The 21882-nt window shown below is 40.1% G+C and overlaps 1 protein-coding gene and 1 long non-coding RNA gene across 4 annotated transcripts in view; one reads left to right on the forward strand and one right to left on the reverse strand.

The window, feature by feature from the left end:
* The window catches only part of LOC105833356 (insulin-like receptor), a 49132-nt gene that overhangs the window by 5535 nt on the left and 21715 nt on the right, over window positions 1-21882 (forward strand). For 2 of the 3 annotated variants that reach the window (XM_036290712.1, XM_036290710.1), the window contains one exon: window positions 13470-14644. In XM_036290712.1, the coding sequence (XP_036146605.1) occupies window positions 14065-14644 (580 nt within the window). In that variant the 5' untranslated portion in view covers window positions 13470-14064. Of the gene's footprint in view, window positions 1-3610; window positions 4260-13469; window positions 14645-21882 lie in introns of those variants that run through there. The other variant, XM_036290711.1, reaches the window with a different exon arrangement.
* LOC118646873 lies at window positions 2919-3782 on the reverse strand. Its single transcript, XR_004964284.1, has 2 exons — window positions 3684-3782; window positions 2919-3613 (listed from the first exon to the last, which is right to left on the reverse strand). It is a non-coding gene; the product is annotated as an uncharacterized LOC118646873 (long non-coding RNA).

Here is a 21882-nt window from a genome sequence, read left to right on the forward strand (position 1 = left end):
CGCGCCAACGATGGCACGGAATGTCACCGCTGTTGCGCTATTAACGCGTACCAAGGGCACATGCGCCCAATAGAACGATTGGCCGGCATTGTTATGCTAAGGGGAAGCCACTCTCGTGGCTCCGAATATCGCACCAACATTTACCTACCGCGGCGCTTCGCAATCGAGAAAGATTAACCGATCAAAAATCCTCGTCGAGCTCGATCCAAATCGAAGCCCGAGATCGATCCGCAAAGTGGGCCGTATCATCGAGCACGAATAATTTCAATAGCTAATTTCCCTCGGGTATCGGCGATCTCTCAAGAGATACCTGCGAGAGTTGTCGATATTCGCTGAAATCGAGCGCTTCTCGCATACCGCGCGCTCGCTCGATGCCTTCTCTCGCCGAGCTCTCTACGAGAGATGCGTCTCGTGTGTCCCACTAAAACTCTCTATATACCGCAACCCCTTACATATTTTCCGCAAAACCGTCGTATCGTCGTGCTTCTTTTCGCTTGCCACCAAACAGCTATATTTTTCTCATCGTCGTAATTGTATGTCGTGCGCGCCCTTGTCCAATTCTACTTGGTTATAATACTTGGACTTTCCACTCGTACGCTCTCGTACTCTCACGTTCGGCATAGAAAATCCAATTATCCCCATAGATCTATGGGGTAGATATACGACATCGAGCGTGACTGTACAGCGCGAACGGTTACTTAGAGATCGAATCTTAATTCTATCGCTAATTCGTTAATTGGCTCGCATTACCGTCGACTACTTGTCAATCGTGCCACCTATGATGGCGAGCGGCCATTGTTTTGCGATAATTGCGCGCATAAATACGCCGACACGAACGCAATTAGCGATCGCAATTAGTATTATTTGAAATATTATTGCGCAGTTGAGATTGGCGCTCGAGAAAGAAATTGATGCTTCAACCTGCTGCAGTCGGGCAGCCAATTGCTTAATATCAAGTTAAAACAAATATATTCTATTTAACAATTCTTGTTTCTCATATATCTACAGGCGAGAATTATATAGTAATAAAATACAATGTAACAAAATACAATACAATATTTGACATATTAAATTTCTCTATCGTTTTTCTTGGCTCGCGGAATAATAAATTTGCATTTTGCGGCAGTTTCGTTTTGGAGTAGCAATGTATTTTCTCGTGACGTCTGATTTTCCTTCTTTATCGTTAGCTAATCTACGTTAACTCATCAGTCTGAATACAATTAACTCGTTTATCGTGAGGAGCTCGGTCCTCGATAACGCGCGCTCGCCGCGGGAAATCGGCCGGTCGCGGCCGGGCGCTTCTGCTGAAGATGTTTTACGTGAGGCGAAGGTGTTACCAAATACTAATTCGGCCGGTGCTAAATCAGCGTTTTCATGCAAGAACGAACAACCACCACGTTGGTATCGTGCACAGACGCGCGCGCCTCACATGCTCGCATCTCGATTGCTGTGTGCCCGTTTGTACCGAGCGGAATGTAAACTGCATTCCGTGCAACTGCGTACCGGGTGTCTCGAGAGCAGAGTGTATTTACTTTTATCTTATAAAATTATCTAGGTTATTAAAATGTTTATTTATTTCCATATATCTTAGGTAAAGGGTTATCTTTTTCATATCATCTAAGTTTGTGTGAACAACAACGAATATTGTCCCGAAGTATTTCAACTTCCAAGTTATCATTTATCTGGAGCACATTTTTTTAAGTGACAATAAATTGTACAAATCAGAAAATAGCAGCAAAATGTAAAGATTGTTTCAAAATTATAAGTGGTTCGACTTTTATAAAAGAAATTTTGTTAGTTTTGTCTGTATTCCTTTATATTTTTCAACTTTGATTTCTATTGAAAGAGAAAAATTGAATAGAAACTCTTGTTTTTATTAAAAATAAAGATTTATTAAACAAAAATGAAAAAGAACTTTTGTTTTTATAAAAAATAAATATTTATTAAATAAAAATATGAATATCAATTGGTTCTATGTCTTAAGTTGTTTTGCTCAATAGCATTATTTTAAGATCACTAAAGATAAAACGATGTAATTTATTTTATGTAGATAATTTTAAGTCATTTCAGCGCAATACTATTTGAGAGTATAATGGGGTCGCGACGCAAATGAGTCTCTCTCTCTCTCTCTCTCTCTCTCTCTCTCTCTCTCTCCCTCCCCCCCTCCCCCCCCTCTCTCTCTCTCTCTCTCTCTCTCTCTCTCTGTCTTCTCTCTCTGTTTGTCTGTCTGTCTCTCTCTGTCTGGTTTTTGAGAAGTAGTTGTAACAACGAGATGAGAAGCAATGCCGGGCGAACGACGACGTCACCCTTCTCCCATCGAAGCTATCGTTAAACATGCAAACTACTTCAGCACTGTGCATGCGACTTATGTGCACGTGTTCGCAAATGTGTGTATGTGTGGATTCGTGTAAGTGTGCATGCGCGCGCGCATGTGTGTGTTTACCGCACGTACTTTCCAGGAACTATATTTCATTTGAGCCGCATGTGTGCACCTTGGAAATGCCGCGCGGACCTAAAACCACTCGCCCATTTCGTTGCACTACATCGAGTCCGAGATCTAAAATAATTAATCGAGGCAATGGTTATCATTCATTAATAAAATTCTTTGATAACTAAAGCCATAAACTTATAGTTCTTTTTCATCTTCTTTATATTGCACGAAAATACAATATTTTTCATAAAGGTGGATGTTTTTCTATTTTCACCTTTTAAAGTTTCGTTTGAAAAATGAAAAGAGAACTGTATTTTTCTCATTTATTTCTCTCCTATCCTTTTCTCTTTTTTCATTTAGTTTTCATTATCTTTAAATTAAACGGTGCGATCGTGCGCTATCTTCCAATACTCTTTGGATGTAAATATTTTGTACTCGATAGTACAAGTGTACCTGGTATCTTTCTTGCTAATAAAATAGCGTATTATTGCCTCTTGTCATTTATTTTGTTGTTTTTTTTTTTTTTTTCCTATTCTCCACGTTGCCTTTCGTACGTTCAACTTCCGTTCAACAGGCGAACAATTTATATGCGACTTGTCTGATCGATTGTCGAATCTGCCGAGAATCTTACCCGACATTCTTGCATTATCATTGAGTCATATTTTGCTTCGAGTCACGTTTAGCATTTAGTCGTTGAATAGAAATCTCATTGAATAGCATTTTAGAAGTTGCGTTATTGGATAAATACGCACTTGGCAAGAGCGTACATCGTGCATATGTAAAATAAGCAGGAACATAAAATGTAGTTTTATACGGTGGCGTATAGTGATGTTAATGAGCGAAGGGATGTTGGCTACCAAATTCTTCCGTTGATCATCGCGCACAATAGAAGAGAGCCCGATCGGTTTCCGGCTTCACCGTTGGATGGCGGGTCCATGATCTCTACTCTCCTGTCTCCATCTCGGAGATTGCGTCGTTCTCTCGAGACCGTTGCTAGAGCAGCAAAAAAAACTTTTTTTTTTTTTTAATTTATAATCGCTCTCGATGCCGTATCTTTTTTCAAAGGGATATTACATTTGTTTTTTTATTAGCTGCGCTGGACTGCATTAGAATTTCTCTTCTCACTTTCGTTAATTTCAAGCACACTTATTTCACTTTTACAGAGAATGTTTACTAGTTCAGCTATAAAAAAAAAGACGTAATGAATCTTTGCTTACACATATTTTATGCATTCATCGATGCTTCTTATTACCATGAAATCTCTTTTTTCTCCAAAGATATTTCTGTCCGCGGGAAAAAAAATTGATTACGCGGAAAGAGATTCGAGCGGCTTGGTCACGTAGGGTTGTCTAGATGTGACGGCGAAGGGTGGCAGTGGCGGCGGGGTGGGGTCTGTCCTTTCCTTACTGCGCATTTTCTTACCCCTCCGCGTTCGACCCCCGATGACGACGACGACGACGACGACGACTCCGGCGGCAGCGATGGGTTAGTTCGCTCGGCGAAAAAGGCGGCGGCGGCGGCGGCAGCGGCGCATGCTGTCCTTGTTATCTCGTGCTCGCTCGATTAAGCGCCTATTAGCGGCGTCAACCGCATATGTGTGCGCGCGTATATGTGCACGAGGTACGACGTGCGTGGAGGACGACGTACTACGCACCGACGTACATAATGTATCACGCGTCGCATCGGCGCACGGTTAACGTCCAGGCGACACGAGGCTGCCGTGCTCGTGGCCACTTGGACACCGACGACGGGGACAGCGACCCTTCGTCGCGTACCTCGAGCGCTCGAGCGCTCGAGCGCGACATCCGATAGCTGCTCGTCGCTCGATGTAGGTATCAGATAAGACGATTCGCGCGACGCGCGCGCTTGCTCGCTCTTCTTTTTTCCCCTGCTCCTCCCTGCTGCCCCTCTTTCGCATTATGCTACCCGCCCGATTATGCGCAAATGAATCCTATAATATGTGCCGATCGACGCGACGCGACGTCTTGTATCGCGCGTCGCGATAATGCGGCCGGGTGACGATAATGAGGACGGAGTTCGCGTTTTTACAGCAAAGTCTCTCGACGCGCGACATATCTGGACGTTGACTTCCACGAGATTTAATCTAAAAATGGAGCGTGTCCGACAAACGAACGAACGATCGTACCTGATATCGAATTTGCAATAATTATAATGGTTTTATATTGACGTCAATAACGATATCGCATTCGTTTGCGCGTAACGCGAAATTATCGAATCGTAAAGTTGGAGATTGATTCCAGTTATCTCTCGAAAAATATTGTTTCCTCAGAACTGTATCGCGGCTGCGCGTTGGAATTAGTGATCTCATTGTAACTCGAGTCGAGTCTAACGAAAAGCCGCTTCCACGGCCGTCTTTATCGAGCGGAGTTTCCAGAGTTATCGTAATAACACGGCCGTCTCACACGTCCGTTCATCACGCGCGCCGTGTATCATCGGCTCTACGATAGGTTTTCCCTAGAACTATCCGTGCGTCGGAATAGACGATCGGAACCTTGAGCATCTGCGGTCAGAATAGACGTGCGTATTGTGACTTGGAAACTCTATTGCATCGTCCGAGTTTCCTGGCGATAAATTTTACCTCTCAACAATGTAGAATTGTAGATGGATGCGTTGATACTCCAGCGAAAATGTCGGCTTTTTCGCGCCTCTCGCCCGAGGGTGTATTTTCTGCGGGTTTTTTATCCTCTTTAAATCAGCCCGAGGTCGTTTGAGATAATTGTCTTATTTTGCTGGTTCTGCCTCAAATTCGATAAAAATAAAAAAAGTCTCGCGTCATATAATTGTACAAATAACAAATAAGTGACAAAGTACAAAAATATATATCGTTGAATGAGAATATAATGTTATTCGTGCAATTTTTATACGCATATAATTTATTTAAAGTAAAAAATGTTAACACATTTTCAATTTCAATTTACTTTGCCGGGACTGTACGGATGATACATCCTTGACCCCGTTCGCAATCTAGATCTTTTTTTTGTTCAGCTCAATTTTTTTAGGTTTTTAAAAGATCTGCAAAAATTTGAGGAGTAATTTTTTATCCCAAATGTTTAAATCTTTGTTCAATAAAAATGGAAATTGACGAGTGAGATTTCACTTGCGTCAAACAAGATCTAGATCGCGGATGGAGGGCTAAGCGCATACGATCCTGTTGTTGCAACCGTAATTACCTCACGCTTATCTCAATTCGCGCACACCGATATTTATTCCGACATAGTGTTCCGTCAGTCGCGCGCGTATTTCTCTCGAAGAATTAATTTTTATTCTTACACGCGGTACGATCGGTGGTAGGAGCCTTAGCTATACTTGGTTGTCGGGCACTAGCGGCGTGCTCGTTAAGCATTACTTCGCGCATTCCTCCGATCCACGTTAGATCCGCTTTCTAACGGCTTTCCGCGAGTCGGCGAGTCAATCTTGCGACGCAATATCGCGGTAGTTACGTTGAATATATTACACGATTCTTTCCTTCGCGTTATTCCTTTCTAAGTAATAACAGATTAAGAGCCTTGGAGGCGCTTCTGCCCAGTCTATCTATCGAGAGCGTATGCTACTTTCCACCAACTCTCTTGAGAGAGATTCAGAGAGAAGAGTTTGATAATTCTTCTTTTTTAATTCGATCTTTATAGAGTTATTCGCTATTATCTAATATAAACGTGATGCGATCCGGCAGCCAAAGTTACCTGACCCGACATAAAATGACTCGGCACACCCACGTCAACGTCGTATAACGTAACGTCGCGCGTCGGGCACACGAGCCTCTGAGCTCGTGAGAATTTTGGCATTGTTTCGCTACTCGTTCCCTGTTTTATATGCGCAAAACAGCGCGTCGGCATAGCCTCGAAGGTCGAGCATAAAGCCACGGAAGATCGGAGATCGATCGATCACTCGCTCGCAACGCAGCTTCGTTGCAATACGTAATTCTCTCTCGTCGTATGTATACCTATGGCCTTATCACGTGGAACACGTGCAAAATCGCTGATCGCGAATCGTATTGTTGGACCACGCGCGTGGTAAAAGTTTTCTAGCAGCGGCGGAGGCAGCGGGTTTCTCGCGCGCGCGGCTTGTGAGGCATGTGGCAATGTTTTGGCTCGTATCGATCGCCCGCCCCTTGCACTGCGGCGTAGTATCACTTCCTTGCCTTCCCGCCACTTCCTTTCCCCCCTCGCCCTAGTTCAGTCAACTACCCTCGGATAGCAGCGATTCTCAATTGTCAGGTCAGGTAAATCAGGGCTCGAGTTCCGATAACTATAACGAGTTCGGTTCTTATCGCGTAGCGTAGACACTCGATACTTCGTAATCGACGCGACTGACGTCGATTTTACTTCGTAATCGTGTCGCCGTTATAAGATGGGAACGAGTCAAAATTAGCCGCTGACGCTGCAACATTCCGATGCGTCTCTGGAACGCATTATTTTCTTCATGGCACTCGTCGGAGGTGGTGTAACGCCGTGAGACGCTGTCTGCAGCTTGTTTTGTTTTATGGCATCCATGTAAATAACAAATAAAACGTTTAATTACGTCGCAGCAGTACGGTACGAAGAGAATTTCAATAATTTGATATCTTGGTATTTCGGCAGCCCGTAATTTTGTGGAAAATTGCGAGGAAATCGCTTGTAAAATTCATGGATTCGGATAATTATTATCAGCGAGTTAATTGTCGATCCTACATACAAATGCAGAAAATGTACGTTGCGTTACGCGCTAATTATCACAATTTAAATCTAATTTTGTAGCAGTGCAGATACTGAAAAAGGTGGACGTTACGTACGTCGTTTGCGTGGCGTGTTTATCGCTGTATCGTAATCTAATAATTATATATATATATATATATATATATATATATATATATCGGTTCTATAATAAATTCTCGTTATGAATGCTTATGTTGAATGTTGAATGAATCGATGCCATTTCTCTCACAGATAAGCTATTTATATACGTTTAATGGATGACTTAATAATTCGCTGAAATGTATAGAATTGCGAGAGAAGCATTTCCAGGGTGGGATTTTTCGAAAGCGCAAAAATTACGTAGAAACCGCTACTCTCTCCTTTCGCGCGTACGTAGAGCGCGTAAATTTTATTTGGATAGTGATAAAGGTAGCCGTGTTTGTGTCGTTCCTCGAGAATGACGTTATATCTCATTGCGCTGGCTTTATCGGCCGTGGCATTACAGATTACGATTTATTACGATACACGCTCGCCCGCCTCTGATGTTTGCTGAAACGTATTTTTATTTTTGAATGGCATTTTGAGAAACATCGCGTCGCGTATAATCATAATCACTCCCAAGGAATATAATATCTCTGATGCCATATCGATAGCCCACACGATGACAACAGTAGCGCGCGTACCGCGACCTTCGGACTCGCGGTAGAGAGAAAGAGTCTCGAACATTGCGGGATGATGTTTTATACGATACTTTGCGTACAATTATTCCGTTTGTAATCTTTCTGAAAAAGAGCAAGTTTTATTTAGATTTTATTATTTGTTTTTGTTGTGTACGATATTTTGTGCTGCACTGAAGAAAGAAAACAAGTCAATTTGCTTGGTCTCGAAGTGAATTTCTCTTGGAATTTATCTTTAAAATCATGGTAGTCGTGAAACGGCACGGTTATCGGAAGAAAATTTACTGTGAAATTACAGTGAAATTCTTTCGACGTTCGTGTTGTTCCACCATAATTTTAAAGGTAAATTCAGAGAGAGAGAAAAAATTCTCTTTGTGTTACAGCTAATTGACGGAAAACTCTTTATTTTGTTGTACTTTTAGAAAAACTTGCTCAGTTTGAAGAGCGAGAATAATCATGGAAGGAAAATAAGTGTCTATGAAATTAATTCTATATCTCGAGACGTTTGATTCATCGTTTAGATAGGTATGTACGATTGTCGTGCCATTTGATGACACAGCATCGTAACATGACAAGCGGCAGAGAGACACATACTTCGATCATATTAGATGACGATAACCCCCCGTAATAAATAAGAACGCGTGCGATAAAGAAGTCAGCTGGCAAGAAGTCGAAGCAAAAAAATGCCAAGCGTGACAGTCCCCTTATCGAGGAGCTTAACTCGGCGGAGACGCAACCGTCGGCGTCGCGTGTATTTGCACAATTTAATATCGGCGGGATCGGAGAAATTACAAGTTATTTTGGCTGCGGGGACGTCTCGAGCACTATAATTTCAACGGCACCGAGATCAAAATATTTCCGACTACAATCGAATGTAATGAAAATGATTATAGGTGGAAGCTCCATATTTTTCTATTACTATTAGAACGTTAACGATAACAAACAATACGTTATATACACTAATTAAAAAATTGCAGATACCATAATTTAATTGGCAGCGAAAATGGCTGTAATTTATAATTATTTTTGGTGTTAATTATATTAATTATGATTATTTTTGATAGCTGGCAGCTGTATTTAAATTGCGGTAATTGTAATTATTTTTTTTTTTTTTTTGCCAATATTCCATTGAAGGTTTTCATTATTACGGTTATTACATGAAACTAAAAAAATGGCCCCTAATAATTATTATTTCAGCATTCAATCACGATCACAAATATATCGTACTAAGTACTTTTTTCTCGGTGCGGTGGCTCATAACAATGGCGATATCAAGCTGGAATAAACACGGTAAGGATGAAACCGCAGGCCCGACCGTACTATAACGTAAGTAAGGAGCGAACGTACGCGATCGTTCACGTCTTCGGATTGGTCGGAGATAGCAGCGGCGAACGCGAAGAAGTCTGCCAACTGCGTTCTCCGTAGCGGGGAACGCGGGGTCTCGATCGACCATCTTCCTCCATTCAGTTCGTCCTCGTGGTAGGGACGGCGGCGCGGCGGAGGTAGGCCCGATGAAGAGACAAGAGCGAACGTCAGCGTGCTGCGCGCGACGCGCGGCATCGTGTGGCGTTTGGCAAAGAAGGAACGAAAAAGCAACCTTTCCTAACGCTCATGCTGCCCTTGATCGCGTAAGGCTTTTTCCCCCCTTGTTGTTAGTTTGAGGAGATTTAATTCAATTCCCCGATAAAATTTATCGTTTAGATAGGATATCGTTTATCGTCTATGCGCGCGTTTCTTTAAATGAATATCCGCGCTCGCATCGTATTATCTGCAACGAACGCGCGATTGTAGTATTGTACTCGATTGTAACTACATCCAATTAACTGCATATATTTTTCCTCGGTGCATCGATCGATGAATGGCGTCGTCGCTACTGTTGCGCTGCACCACGTTACAGCATTACGAAAAACGTATGTGTGGCTTATTGCATTCCAGAATGCTCTCGGAGGTTCGGTGTTACGTAATCGCGAGCAACCCGTGAAAGCGAAAAAGCCGCCGCGCGAGTCGCCCTCGACAAATCGCTTCTCGTGACATATGCGCGGAATAATTCGCTATTTCAACGAGCGGCGCGCGGCGGGTGTGTCGCCGCCGTTCTTCCCTCGCGTGCGGTGCACCTCGTTCAATTGACAACTAAACGGATTACGGGGCGACGCTTGGCAAAGAACAGACTCGAGCGCGGTCGATGTACATCGGCGGTGGCGACGGCAGCAGCGGCGGCGGCGGCGGGTGGGTGTCGGCGAACCTGCAAATGTGCGACAGCACGAATACCTTGTAGTCTACTACGCGGGACGGCGACTCGGATCGGCGGTGAATGAAGCCCGTTTCCTCTCCCTCTTCGAGTTTCACGTCGCACGTTGCCCGTCGCCCTCGGCGTACGTTCCCCACTCTCCGTGTTCTCCCGCTGCATTCGTCTTCCTTGTTCCTCGCCCGCACGAGCCGGTCCGCTGCATTCGCACGCATTACGCACGCATTGTACACTCGCGTGCCGACGCCGACAATGCGTGCCGTGTGTGTACATCTACACATACATATGTACACACACACACAGTACACACGCTCGAGTCGCACGTACAGTTGTAGGCGAGCGACGCCCCTACAACTGTTTTGACGCGGTGGCCGATCACCGTGCAAAAGGATTTCGCGCTGCCCGGAACTCGATTATTCCAGCGTTCGTCGGCTCGATCCCGACCGAATCGGATTATCCTGCTTACCGTCTCGCGATTTACCAAGCTATTTCTCGATAAGAGCCTGATTTGATACGTAATCTATTTCACGAATAAACGAACAATACATGGAAAAGGACAATTGCAATTTGTTAGCCCTTGCTTGTGATATTTTGCACATCGTTGAGACATATTGGAAAAAAAGTGTTCCGAAAACATAAAAGTTTTAGAGATCGGAATATGAGGCGTTTAAAGGTCGTAAATGATTATCTCCGCGTACGCGCTTCTCTCGCTAATTTGTCAAATGAAGCTTTCGGTAGTTAAGTCATAACTTGACATTTCGTTCACGCGTGAAATTGTTGGCATCTCGATGACGAATGCGTCGCGCTGTGTGTAACGCATTCTTGAGTCGTGTTTGCCTTCACTTATTAGAAATAAAACTATGAATAAGACGGCGTAGGTGGTGGACCTACGCACGTTGCGTGACTGAGTAGTCAAGTTTTCCACTGACTCTATACCCGTACAGCATGAAATGTTCCGCTACATTGGAGAGTAAAATTACAATCTTACGTATATAATCGTAATGTGATGTTTTTCAAACTTTCGTACTGCAATCTCATTGGAATTCGACGGTCTATTTCATATCTCTAAAATTCCTCTGCAATATTACACCAGATTTAGCGAGATTACAACCTCCTTCCCACGCAATGTTGTAATCTCACCGAAAGGTTTTGCGATAACCTTATCCGTTAGATGATTATACAAATGATTGAAATTCTTATAAGTTAGCGCATAAAGTCGATCGTTGATATAACAGAATTGTAAGAAATGGAGACTGGACCGAAATTTCGGTTTCGATTCAAATTCCTACGAAAATTTTGGTTTCGAAATTAAAAAGAGATTATAAGATTTAACCAACGAGATCTGGTTAACGGAAGATAATATTTCTGCAACGTTTTTATAACTTTCGGTGCTGCAGGGAACACAGATGCAGATGTTAATTTCTTCTCGCTAAGCTAAGCGCAAAGTACGAGCATAAAAAAAGAGACCGAGTCGGAAAAATATTTGTTCGGAATTCAGTAAATTGTTAATTTACTGAAGCGTCCGCAAGTTGTTGCTTGTATCAAATCACGATGGTGGATAATACAATCGAATCTCTCGATCCCGCGTGCCACAGCGTACACATCTTGTTACATGGGTGACAGCGTGACCCTCCTTATACGCAATAAATCAATTACCGTTTATTATTAAGAGAAATCTACGCTTAATCGAATCATGTTACTTAACCCGAGAGTCACGACAGGCAAGACAGTGTTCATCAGACGCGACGCTCTAAATTTTTTGTTTTGCAACCACTTAACCGCCCGTGGGATCGCGCGGTTAGTCTCACTCCCGTCGAGACACGGCGATTCTTCACGTATTTCTCAAACATTACTTTTCTTCAGACTGAGAAGTTTATTATATACGCATTATGTGATTATGATTTCAGGATATTACAATTAAACAATTGCAGTGCCAGATATGTACAAGATAATTTACGAATTACTAATTTTAATTCAAAGAAGATACAGCATACGGACACGCGAGAAACAGTTTAAATTCATTTTTTTTTTTAAATAATTGATTAAAGAATAGATTTTTTTTTAAGAAGTGACATTGTTATACTTCCCGCTGGATAATGATTTTCTTGTTCTCTCTCTCTCTCTCTCTCTCTCTCTCTCTCTCTCTCTCTCGTTCTTCTACTTTGTAGTACCTTCTGGCTGCATATACTCCTAGCTTTCCATATAATGAAAAACGGCGTTTGGCATATCGAACGTCCTCGTAAACAACGCGAATATTGCATCTACACACACACACACACACACACACACACACACACACACACACACACACACACACACAATTGTTTGGTCATGTCGTTCTTGGAGCTCAGAGTTTATCTTCCTTTCTGCAAAGAGTTAGTAACGAGGAGTATGCTATTTTCTCGCAGAGGCGCAAAGTATACGACGTCGTCAGAAACGTCTGCTAAGTCTACTTTGTGCCTTGCAGTTTTGTACATATGCGCCGACGATACGGTGTGTTGCTATGGTGAGCGGATGCATTGTCGATTCGAGCATCTCAACTTATTCGATAATTTGTAAATTAATGTAAATGTGCTACACCACCGCGCTGTAAATGTTCTGAAAATATTGTCACGAAGCCTCGTGATCCCGGTATACTGAATGGATAAGAGTTATAAAAATGTATAGTGTTGTAAGTAAGTAAGTAAAAAAGTAGCATTGCGCCACGATGTTATTTTTCAGTATGTTTGCAACTCTCGCCGTTATCCAGTCATATAATTAGCTACAACTCTTATAACGAGGGGTACATTTTTTGATATCACGTTATTATGCGCGCGGACTGTTCGTTGAATGGGCTCGCACAATATTCATTTATCACGACAATTTATCTTTGCGACTTATTCTTTTCCACATAATGACCATAATGAACGTGACATACGCTTGGCGCCGGTGATCGCCATATATTGTAAATAACGAACACAACTACAGTTTATTGGTACGTAAACGATGCTCACCATCATAATTTTCAGTCATTCTCAAGGTTCATCATGTGTATTTTTCGCTATGCAGCGCGCTCACGTTATCCTCTAACGAGTGTAAAAATTAATACTTCAAGGTGTCTCCTTCCCTCCGGTTATCCTTGGAGTGCTACTGTGAGTGAATTTTCACCCAAATACAAATTCAAGTTTAATAACAGTTTTTGTTTATTAAAATTTTCGAACTGTAAAATAAAATATATTTAATACAATTTTTTTCAGGATTAACAAAATTTCACATTTTTTGCTTAAAGTCTATGACCGTGATGAAAATTGATCTTTTCTAAAAAAAATTTAACAAAATGACGTAACATAAATTTCTTCCCAAGAAACGATCGCTTAAAATTAATGTAATATAATGATATTATAGGAAGCATCAAATTATAATTGTGCTTTTGTGCTTTTTTCCAGGACGATATACTGCCAGGATATCGCCGAGGAAGCAGGTTCGTCGGTATGGTGAGAAGTGTGCACTGATCGGTGAGGAGATTCCCGATCAACTCGTGAATCTTGTATTGATGCGGTACAGTTAATGGAGTCGTCTAATGTGACGACCTGCCGTACAGTACCGATCTTCCAACACAGTCGGTTGATTTAGGTATACCGTGTACGTGCGTGTGCGGTCGGTCTCTCCGTCTCGTGATACGCCTACGAGAAGTCTCTCGAACGGCTACGGGAGGGTCAAGTAGACGCCGGCGACGACGCCGACAAACGCGTACGGGAACCTTGAGAGGGAAAAAAGGAACATTCGTGACATCTTGGAGCGACTGTCGTCGAACTTGTGGTCGCATTGACGCTCGAACCCTCCGTTCGTGCATACGTTTGCGAGACGAATAAGAAGAAACGCGCCGAAGAAGAGGAGGCTGTTGCGCTGTCGCGGCGCGAGAGCTCGTCGTAGCGACAACGAAGAGATGCAAGCGAGACGCGACGCTTTACTCCTTTTACTCTGAATTGACGCGGAATCATTTTTTCCATCGGGGGAGGAAAGAAATTTCATTCCGCCGATATGAAGATGAAATCCTCGGCCACGTGTTACGCGCGTAGAGTTGGCGGCGCGACGTTCGACGGGAATGAATCGAGCATCGTTGCACCTTCTTATTCGGAGGCTAACTCTGTCACCTGTCACTGCCATTGTTTGTCGTCGAGTTGTGGTGTGTTTGAAAAAGACGACGGCGTGTCGTCTTTACCGTCGACGTCGGTGTCGTTGACGACGGTGTGCGATCTTTGCGAGCGTCTTCGCGGTCAAACGAGCAGACGCTATGATGCAGTGAACGCGACATGGACAAGGGACAGCCACGCGGCTGATCGATCAGGATCGAGACGGATACTCGACAAGGACGATTTGCCGAACAATTTGAAAGCGATCGTTAGAAAGCGCGACAGAACTTTGAGGTGTGAACCGAACCGTAGAACTCCGCTCCGCGAATCATCCGCGAGAAGTGCTTCGAGCGTAGTGCGATGGAGCTTCGCGGCCAGATTCCACGGTGGTTTTAAATCAACCGAATGGCGGTGGCTCCTCTGGATCTTTTTCTTGATACTCGCGGTATGCAACCACGTAGCAGCGGACAACACCGGCCCTAACGGAGGTAAATGCGCTCTTCCCCCCCCCCTTCCTCTTCTAACTGTTTGATGTCCATTTCCACTAGTGTAGATTATGGTTTAAACTTTATTTTAATTCTTAGAACTAAAAAATATAAAAATTAAGTTGAATCGATATCACAGTTAATCTACATTGATATCGATAATATTTTATGTGTGCCATATAAATGGCAAAATAAAATATTTTGCAAGTTTCTTACCTTTAATCTGCGCTCTCTCTCTCTCTCTCTCTCTCTCTCTCTCTCTCTCTCTTGGTTCAAAAATTATTTTAAAAATGTCTTTTAAAAAAATTAGGTCTTTCAAGTTCAAAAAAATATTTTCTTAAGAGATACGTAATTTTTCTGCTAGATTTAACAGTTTATTGTCTTCATGTTTATGACAATGTTTCGTAATTGTAAATTACAATAAAAATTAATAGCTTAGTTACACACTGAGTGTTTACATATTAGAAATTTGATCCTAAGTACTTTTTTTTTAAATTAAAAGATTGAAGGAGACCCGAGTTCGAACTCCGGCTGAAGTATTACTTTTCGCAATAAATTATTTTCAGATTTTTCCGGTAAAAAGGACGACTTCTAAGATCCCAGTAAGCATTTAGCTCGATATCTAGCTTATAACTGTTTTAAGACTAACGAATTTGTCGGCGCGCTGTTTATACGGTCTGAGATTCTTAAATTAATATATTTAAAAAAAATTATAATTAGCATCAAGATCTAGCTGCGACCGTTTAGGAATCCTCAACTTTATCAACATGTTTATAACAATAAGTAGACTTGTTAAGTATTTAAGTAAAATTTAATACAGTTATATGTAATAATGTAATTATATGTTAAAAGATTTAAAGTTAAATTTCTAGTATTTGAGACAGTGTCAGTAATTGGGCTATTCATCCTATTGGTCACACAAATCTGTGCAAAGAAGAAACTGAAATGCACATTTAAAACGCGGATCAACAGCTTGCCGCGCTATTGACCGAACTTCCACATTACGTTTACGTAAAGCTTCACAAATCTCCAAAGAACGAAGCAACGCGAAGCACGAACCGTATTGTTAGATCATGTATAATGCAGCACAAAGCAGCAAATCAGACAAAACTTCTTCGGTTAAAACTTCGTGATTATGAGATGCGCATATTTACTCTAAAAAGAATTTGGATTTCATTGTAACTTACGACAGTCCGATGACTGAAACAAAATTTCGTTACAATCCAAAAAAAGGGAAAGCTTTGCTCTAATTTACTCGCATTAAACTTTAACTACGCGAAGAGAATTCTTTTTTTAATGTATCTAATTTATTATAATTTTACTAAAAACATTTAATTAAAAATTTTAGTAAAATTTGATAAAATTTAATAAAGTTTTTCTGACATTTTACTAAATTTTATTAAAAGTACACAATAAAATTCTTCGAAATCCATTGTTTTACGATTGTCATAATTTGAGGGTAAATTTTGAGAGAAAATTATCTTTGTGTACAAGTATAATTACTCGAAAAAGACATGGAGAGACTATCGTTTACTTATAAGTCGGCAATGTCGAAATAATCCACGTCCAAAAAAAGCCAGCTTCGATATGATAATGTAGACTTTGTGTCACATTTGTAACAAAGTGACGATGCAGACACGCAGACACGTGGCGCATAAGAAATGTGAGAACGGAATCAATATGTATCTATGTACGTTTATACATACGCATTAGAGCCATACATTCGATAATTTCTCTATTCGCCTTGCTAACCGTTAATCTAGCTTATAATCGACGGTACTATAAGAAAATTTTTATATTTGTTCATTTAAATGTGAACAACTAACATTTGACAAGGGAAATGATAATTCTGTGGCGATAACTAAAGTAGTCCGAAAGGAGAGCACAAATATGATTATGTACATATCTAATGACATTTTGCGACTGTATTGGAATGATTAGCAAGTCTGTTATCGTCAATTGCCCTACAAGCCATACTAGCAACTTGAAAAATCACGACGATCGTTTCAAATTTATTTTCACCCAGCACTTATTTATTTATTCGAGAATTTTCAATGATATTTATTCACCGCCGATATTACATTACGTGAAACACGATCAACTGATTCTCGCGTCATTAAAATCTGTTGCTTAAATAACAATTGATCAATAGTCGATATAATTTCATTAAATCTATCTAAAATAATAAATGCTGAGATAGCAGCTGAGAAAGCATTAATTGCTGTAGATATTTCATATAGGTAACGTGGTACTCGTTAGAGATTGAGAATAATACCGACGGCATTGAGGAGAAGGAATTAATCGCGGATGGGTATGTTTTAGAATTGCATCCACAGGAGATTATCATTGGTTTTATATTCCGTCCTCCTCAGACTCTACCGTTCATTCCTAGAAGCCTGAGTTCACCTACGCGCAAGCTTGTTTTACGATGTATAAAGGCTCGACAATGCAAGCGCACCTAAGGTGCACGTCCTCGTAATGATAATTTAGCACGTATGTGATTTGCGTAATTGAGAATTTTTTTTTAATACGTTTTACTTGTCTGTGGGATGATGTGTATCAATTTATTATATTCTATTTTTACGATTAATATGAATTGTGATAAAGAATTTATAATAATATTAAGTATTACCCGCAATGAGATGACAAATTTCTTGCGCCGTTGTCTTTATCGAAAAAAATACGAATTTGAGTTTGAAAAATAAATCGAAAGTGTTACTTATTTCTCTTATATCAATCTAACTCTGATTTACTCACAATATTAAGATTTAAAAAACTTTTTTTAAATTTATAAGTTGCCAGGTGTCAAGTATAATTGAACTATTTTAATGTAAACCAATTTTATTAAATGTTAGTTTAAGCTATTAAAATTTTAATAAAATTGTACTAAATTTAAATTAATATTTAGGTAATTTGCTCGCAGTAACACTCTAGAGACAAAAACAGCAAAGCCGATAAACAATTCACGTTCTGGAATGTCATTTGAGACGATTTTAAGATGTCAATCATAATCAGCAACGGTTCACAGCCTACGCTCTTTCAGTTTCGGGACATTGAGGATGACTGCGATCAACAAATACGATTAGATGTAAGATGATCAATTAATCGGTTGACCGATTTGCCATAAGTATCCAAGATTGTTTTTAATAGAATATATATATTGAGAGAGGGGGGGGGGAGACTTACTCTATTATTATACAGAAAAAATGTAATGAAGGATAATATCAAACAAAAGTTCTTATTAACAATTTTAGTAAATAACTTTTCTAATAATATTCTGTAAAGTTTTTTTACCTAATAAGAAGAATTTATTATTGTCGAATATTTTGAACGTACGATGTTGTTGAAATGTTAATGCTCAATTATTTCTTATACATCTAATAGTAGACATAAGGTACGAAAGTTTCAAAATATTATATTATTAGTGTTTTTTTTTTTTTTATTCAGCTTTTCTTTGCAATTTTATGATTAAGAGCCGGTTTTTCCAATTTCTTGGTAAACTTATCTATCAGGTAAAAATGTGCTTGTCTTGATTTATTGGAGAAAAAAAAATGATAGGCATATACATACTTATCTGAGTTAAATTTATCAAGAAGTGGGAACAACAAGCTTTAAGAGGCACGTTAAGAAATTGATATAATAAAAATAAATTTATTTTAAAGATGCATTAAAATTTTTCTCAATCTTCTTTGGAATTTTGAATAAAATTTTTGGAAAATGTTGAACTCGCAGAGAATTCTTTTACAAAATTTGAATAGACATTCTAATTAAGCTTGTATTACGAGAAACGTTTTTTAACTTTTATCAATATTGCGGAGAATTTTTAATGTGTTGATCTGCATTTTCCCGGAAATATACATATTCTGAAGATATTCGAATAGGCACATTTTACGGAGTTCTAAAACTCTTGATCTATGATCATAATGGTCAAGAAAAAAATTTTCTTATTGCGCTTCAAAGAATTTTTACTTTGTATTATTACTTTAATATTATTACTTTGTGTATTATCGACATTTTTCTTATTATCTTTCTACTATGGTCGGAATTATGCTGAGGACGATAAACGATCAGTTAAAGTTCAAACAATTTCATTTGAATACTTCGATAAACATGGTTCGTGTTCAGATATAGAAAGAGCGCTGTCTAATCTTTTTTTTTTTTTTTTCTTAGAAAGATTTCTGGTCAAAAGTCGATTTAATTCGGTGATATGCTCTTTCGTGATTGTAGGAGTTATTGTTAAATGAAGAAAAGAGTAAAATGAGATAGAAAAAGAAAGATAAAGAAGGAAAGAGAATAAAGGAAACGAAAGAAAACCTAGAGAAAATAGGAAGCGAGGAGAAAGAAAAAAGAGAAAAGATCGTAGCTGCATACTTCGCTACAAAAAGGAGAGTTACTTCGTCGTCGAAAACAACAAAGCCAATGGCATTCTTGCGATGTGATGCGTTGCGCAAAATACCTGGACCTTTCTCGATCTTCCCAGTTTGTACCGCGTTTTACCCTTTTTTCTCCCCCCCCCCCCATTCTCTCTCTTTCTCGTCCTCTCTTTTACCGTCGATCGAGTCAAAAACACTTTCGTGCATTTTCTGCACCGTCTATTCCGTATAGCAACCATCTTTCAGCTAACCCCATATCGAGTTGCCAGTTGATAGGCAAATCGAGCGGCAAGTTACCATTGTATTTACCTCTTCTGTTAGTTTGGTTAAAGTAGAGTAAACAAGAGAACCATGTGCTAGAGTGACAGCGTAACTGAATATTGATCGTTAATGTAGATTAAAGTAAGCAAACAACGCGTGCATAATTAAATTAATTATACATATGTATGTATGTTACTATTTGGTGCGTTACAACGAAAGGCAAGCGTGTTTTTCTCGAGTATTTCTCTCTTATATAATTTAATATAATGTATAATAAGTATTCTGTATTATTTGTTTTGTTAATTTTACGTCTGTTTGTTTGATCGACTTATATTTTGTGCAACAAAGAGGAACGTTCGAAAATCAATTTTTTCGAGTGAGACCAGGAGAGACGGGGAGAGACGGGAAGAGACCGGGAGAGACGGGGAGAGATCGGGAGAGACCGGGAGAGATGGGAAGAGACGGGGAGAGACCGGGAGAGATCAGGAGAGACCGGGAGAAACCGGGAGAGACCGGGAGATACGGGGAGAGACGGGGAGAGATCGGGAGAGACCGGAAGAGACGGGGAGAGACCGGGAGAGACGGGGAGAGATCGGGAGAGATGGGGAGAGACGGGGAGAGACCGGGAGAGACGGGGAGAGACCGGGAGAGACAGCATCTCACGTCTAGTCCTCAAAATTCAAGTTTTTCGGGCAAAATAATTGTTTAAAAAATGTTTTAATTATTTATATCATCGGAACTTTTTAGAAAATTATTGTACGCGTCCGGAACTATATAAGAACTGCGTTAAAATAAATAGAACTGTCGATATTCGACAAGCATCTCATGTCTAGACCTATAAATACAAGTTTTCCATCAAGATAGTTGTTGAAAAATACTTTCTAAATTTTTTAAATTAATTAATTTTGTCTATCTGAGATGCCAGTTACACCAAATTTACGTGCGCAGACGTATACGCATATTATATAATATACGTATGTTTTGTAACAAAAAATTTTTTTTAATTAATTTAATTATTAGAACTATTGACAGGACGTCTTTAAACGATAGAACTCTATAGATTTAGTTTTTTCTGTGGTCGTATATTCGAAATACGGTGAGATGCTATTATGTGATTTTGGAAGTTAGCATCTCATTTATAAAAATTTAATTAATATACGTAATTCAACGAAACTATTGTTGAAATCTATTAAGAACTGTAGAACTATGCTGGATGCAAGTAATTCTGCAGTATTTTTATGAGATGCTAACTTCACACACGTCATTGTTTAACGATATCCGTTCACTCGAAAGACTAACGGACTGACGATTCGTATGAATATGTCGGTAGCAAATGATACTGAGACACGTGGATTAATTGAGTTTATATTAAATCACTGTAGCATAAACATTTAATCGGTTCAGAATGTATCGACACGTATGCATCGGACATTTTTTATCCCTGGACTACTGTGGATAATTTTCACTCAAGCTAATTCAAGTTTAATAAAGTTTCTGTAAAAATGTTGATAGTTTAAAATAACATTTAATAAGATTTCACCTATATTAAAATAGTGTTAGTTCAGTTTTAACGCTGTAAATTCGTAGTGTTGAACTATATTCAGTTCGAATTACTTTTGATCTCTCAATTTAATAATATTTTATTTTTTGTGGAACGCTATATATTAGATTCACTATTTTGAATTTTTATATGTTAACTTTATTTTTATTCAGCGATTTTCTATAAGTATAACCAAATTTACTTAACTTAAAGAATTGGTTTAAATTTAATCTTTTAATATCTAATAGTGTACACCTTGCAACATCTTGTAAAATAGCAAAAAATTGATAACATTGTAGGTGAATTTTCACGTGGAATAGTGTTAATGCAAAAAGGAAATATGAGTAACACTCTAGGCTATAATAATAACTTTTCAGCTGTATTGACATAGTTTGAAAGTTGCGAGAGTTTATGAACGGCGTATCTTCGTAGTTTGCAAATCAAAAGGCGGGACCACAAAATTATCGTAGGCGTGGTAAGGATACCGTCGTACTCTTGTCTTGATATTACAACGTGGAGGACCGGAATACCGCAGAAATTTCAATCGCGATGCAAAGAGGCTATGCCTTGGGGCGGGCGGGTGCACCCGGCTCTGGGATCAGAAAAGAAAGTGCGGTCTGTCTAGACGGTCGACTTCCGGCATCGTACGAGAGGAAGAGGCACAGGGAAGGGTCTCGTTGACCTCCGGCGCGTGTTGCACCTGGCGCTACGAACGCTTGGTGCACTTCTCAGCGTAAGCGTTTGGTAAAAACGCGCCGTGTGTTCAATAAGATTTATTGTGCATCTTCGATGCGACTACTGCGGGCGTATGTAAAGACAAGTTTAATAAATTTATCGTCGTTCTTGTGTGCGTTGCCAACGGAGCTCATCGTCGAGAGATTCAAACGACACGGGAAAAGTGCAAAACGTTGCTATTTTTAGAGCTATCGAGCCATCCTATGAACGTATTTCGCGCGGAAGATGGTCACGATTCTCTCGTCGCCGTGCTCGGACGCACAATAGCGCAGCACACACGGCATACGAGCTCTCTATGGCTGGTTCGAGTGGCGCCAAGCCGATGGCTTCCG

This window comes from Monomorium pharaonis, chromosome 8, assembly GCF_013373865.1.
Source record: "Monomorium pharaonis isolate MP-MQ-018 chromosome 8, ASM1337386v2, whole genome shotgun sequence".
Lineage (NCBI taxonomy): Eukaryota > Metazoa > Arthropoda > Insecta > Hymenoptera > Formicidae > Monomorium > Monomorium pharaonis.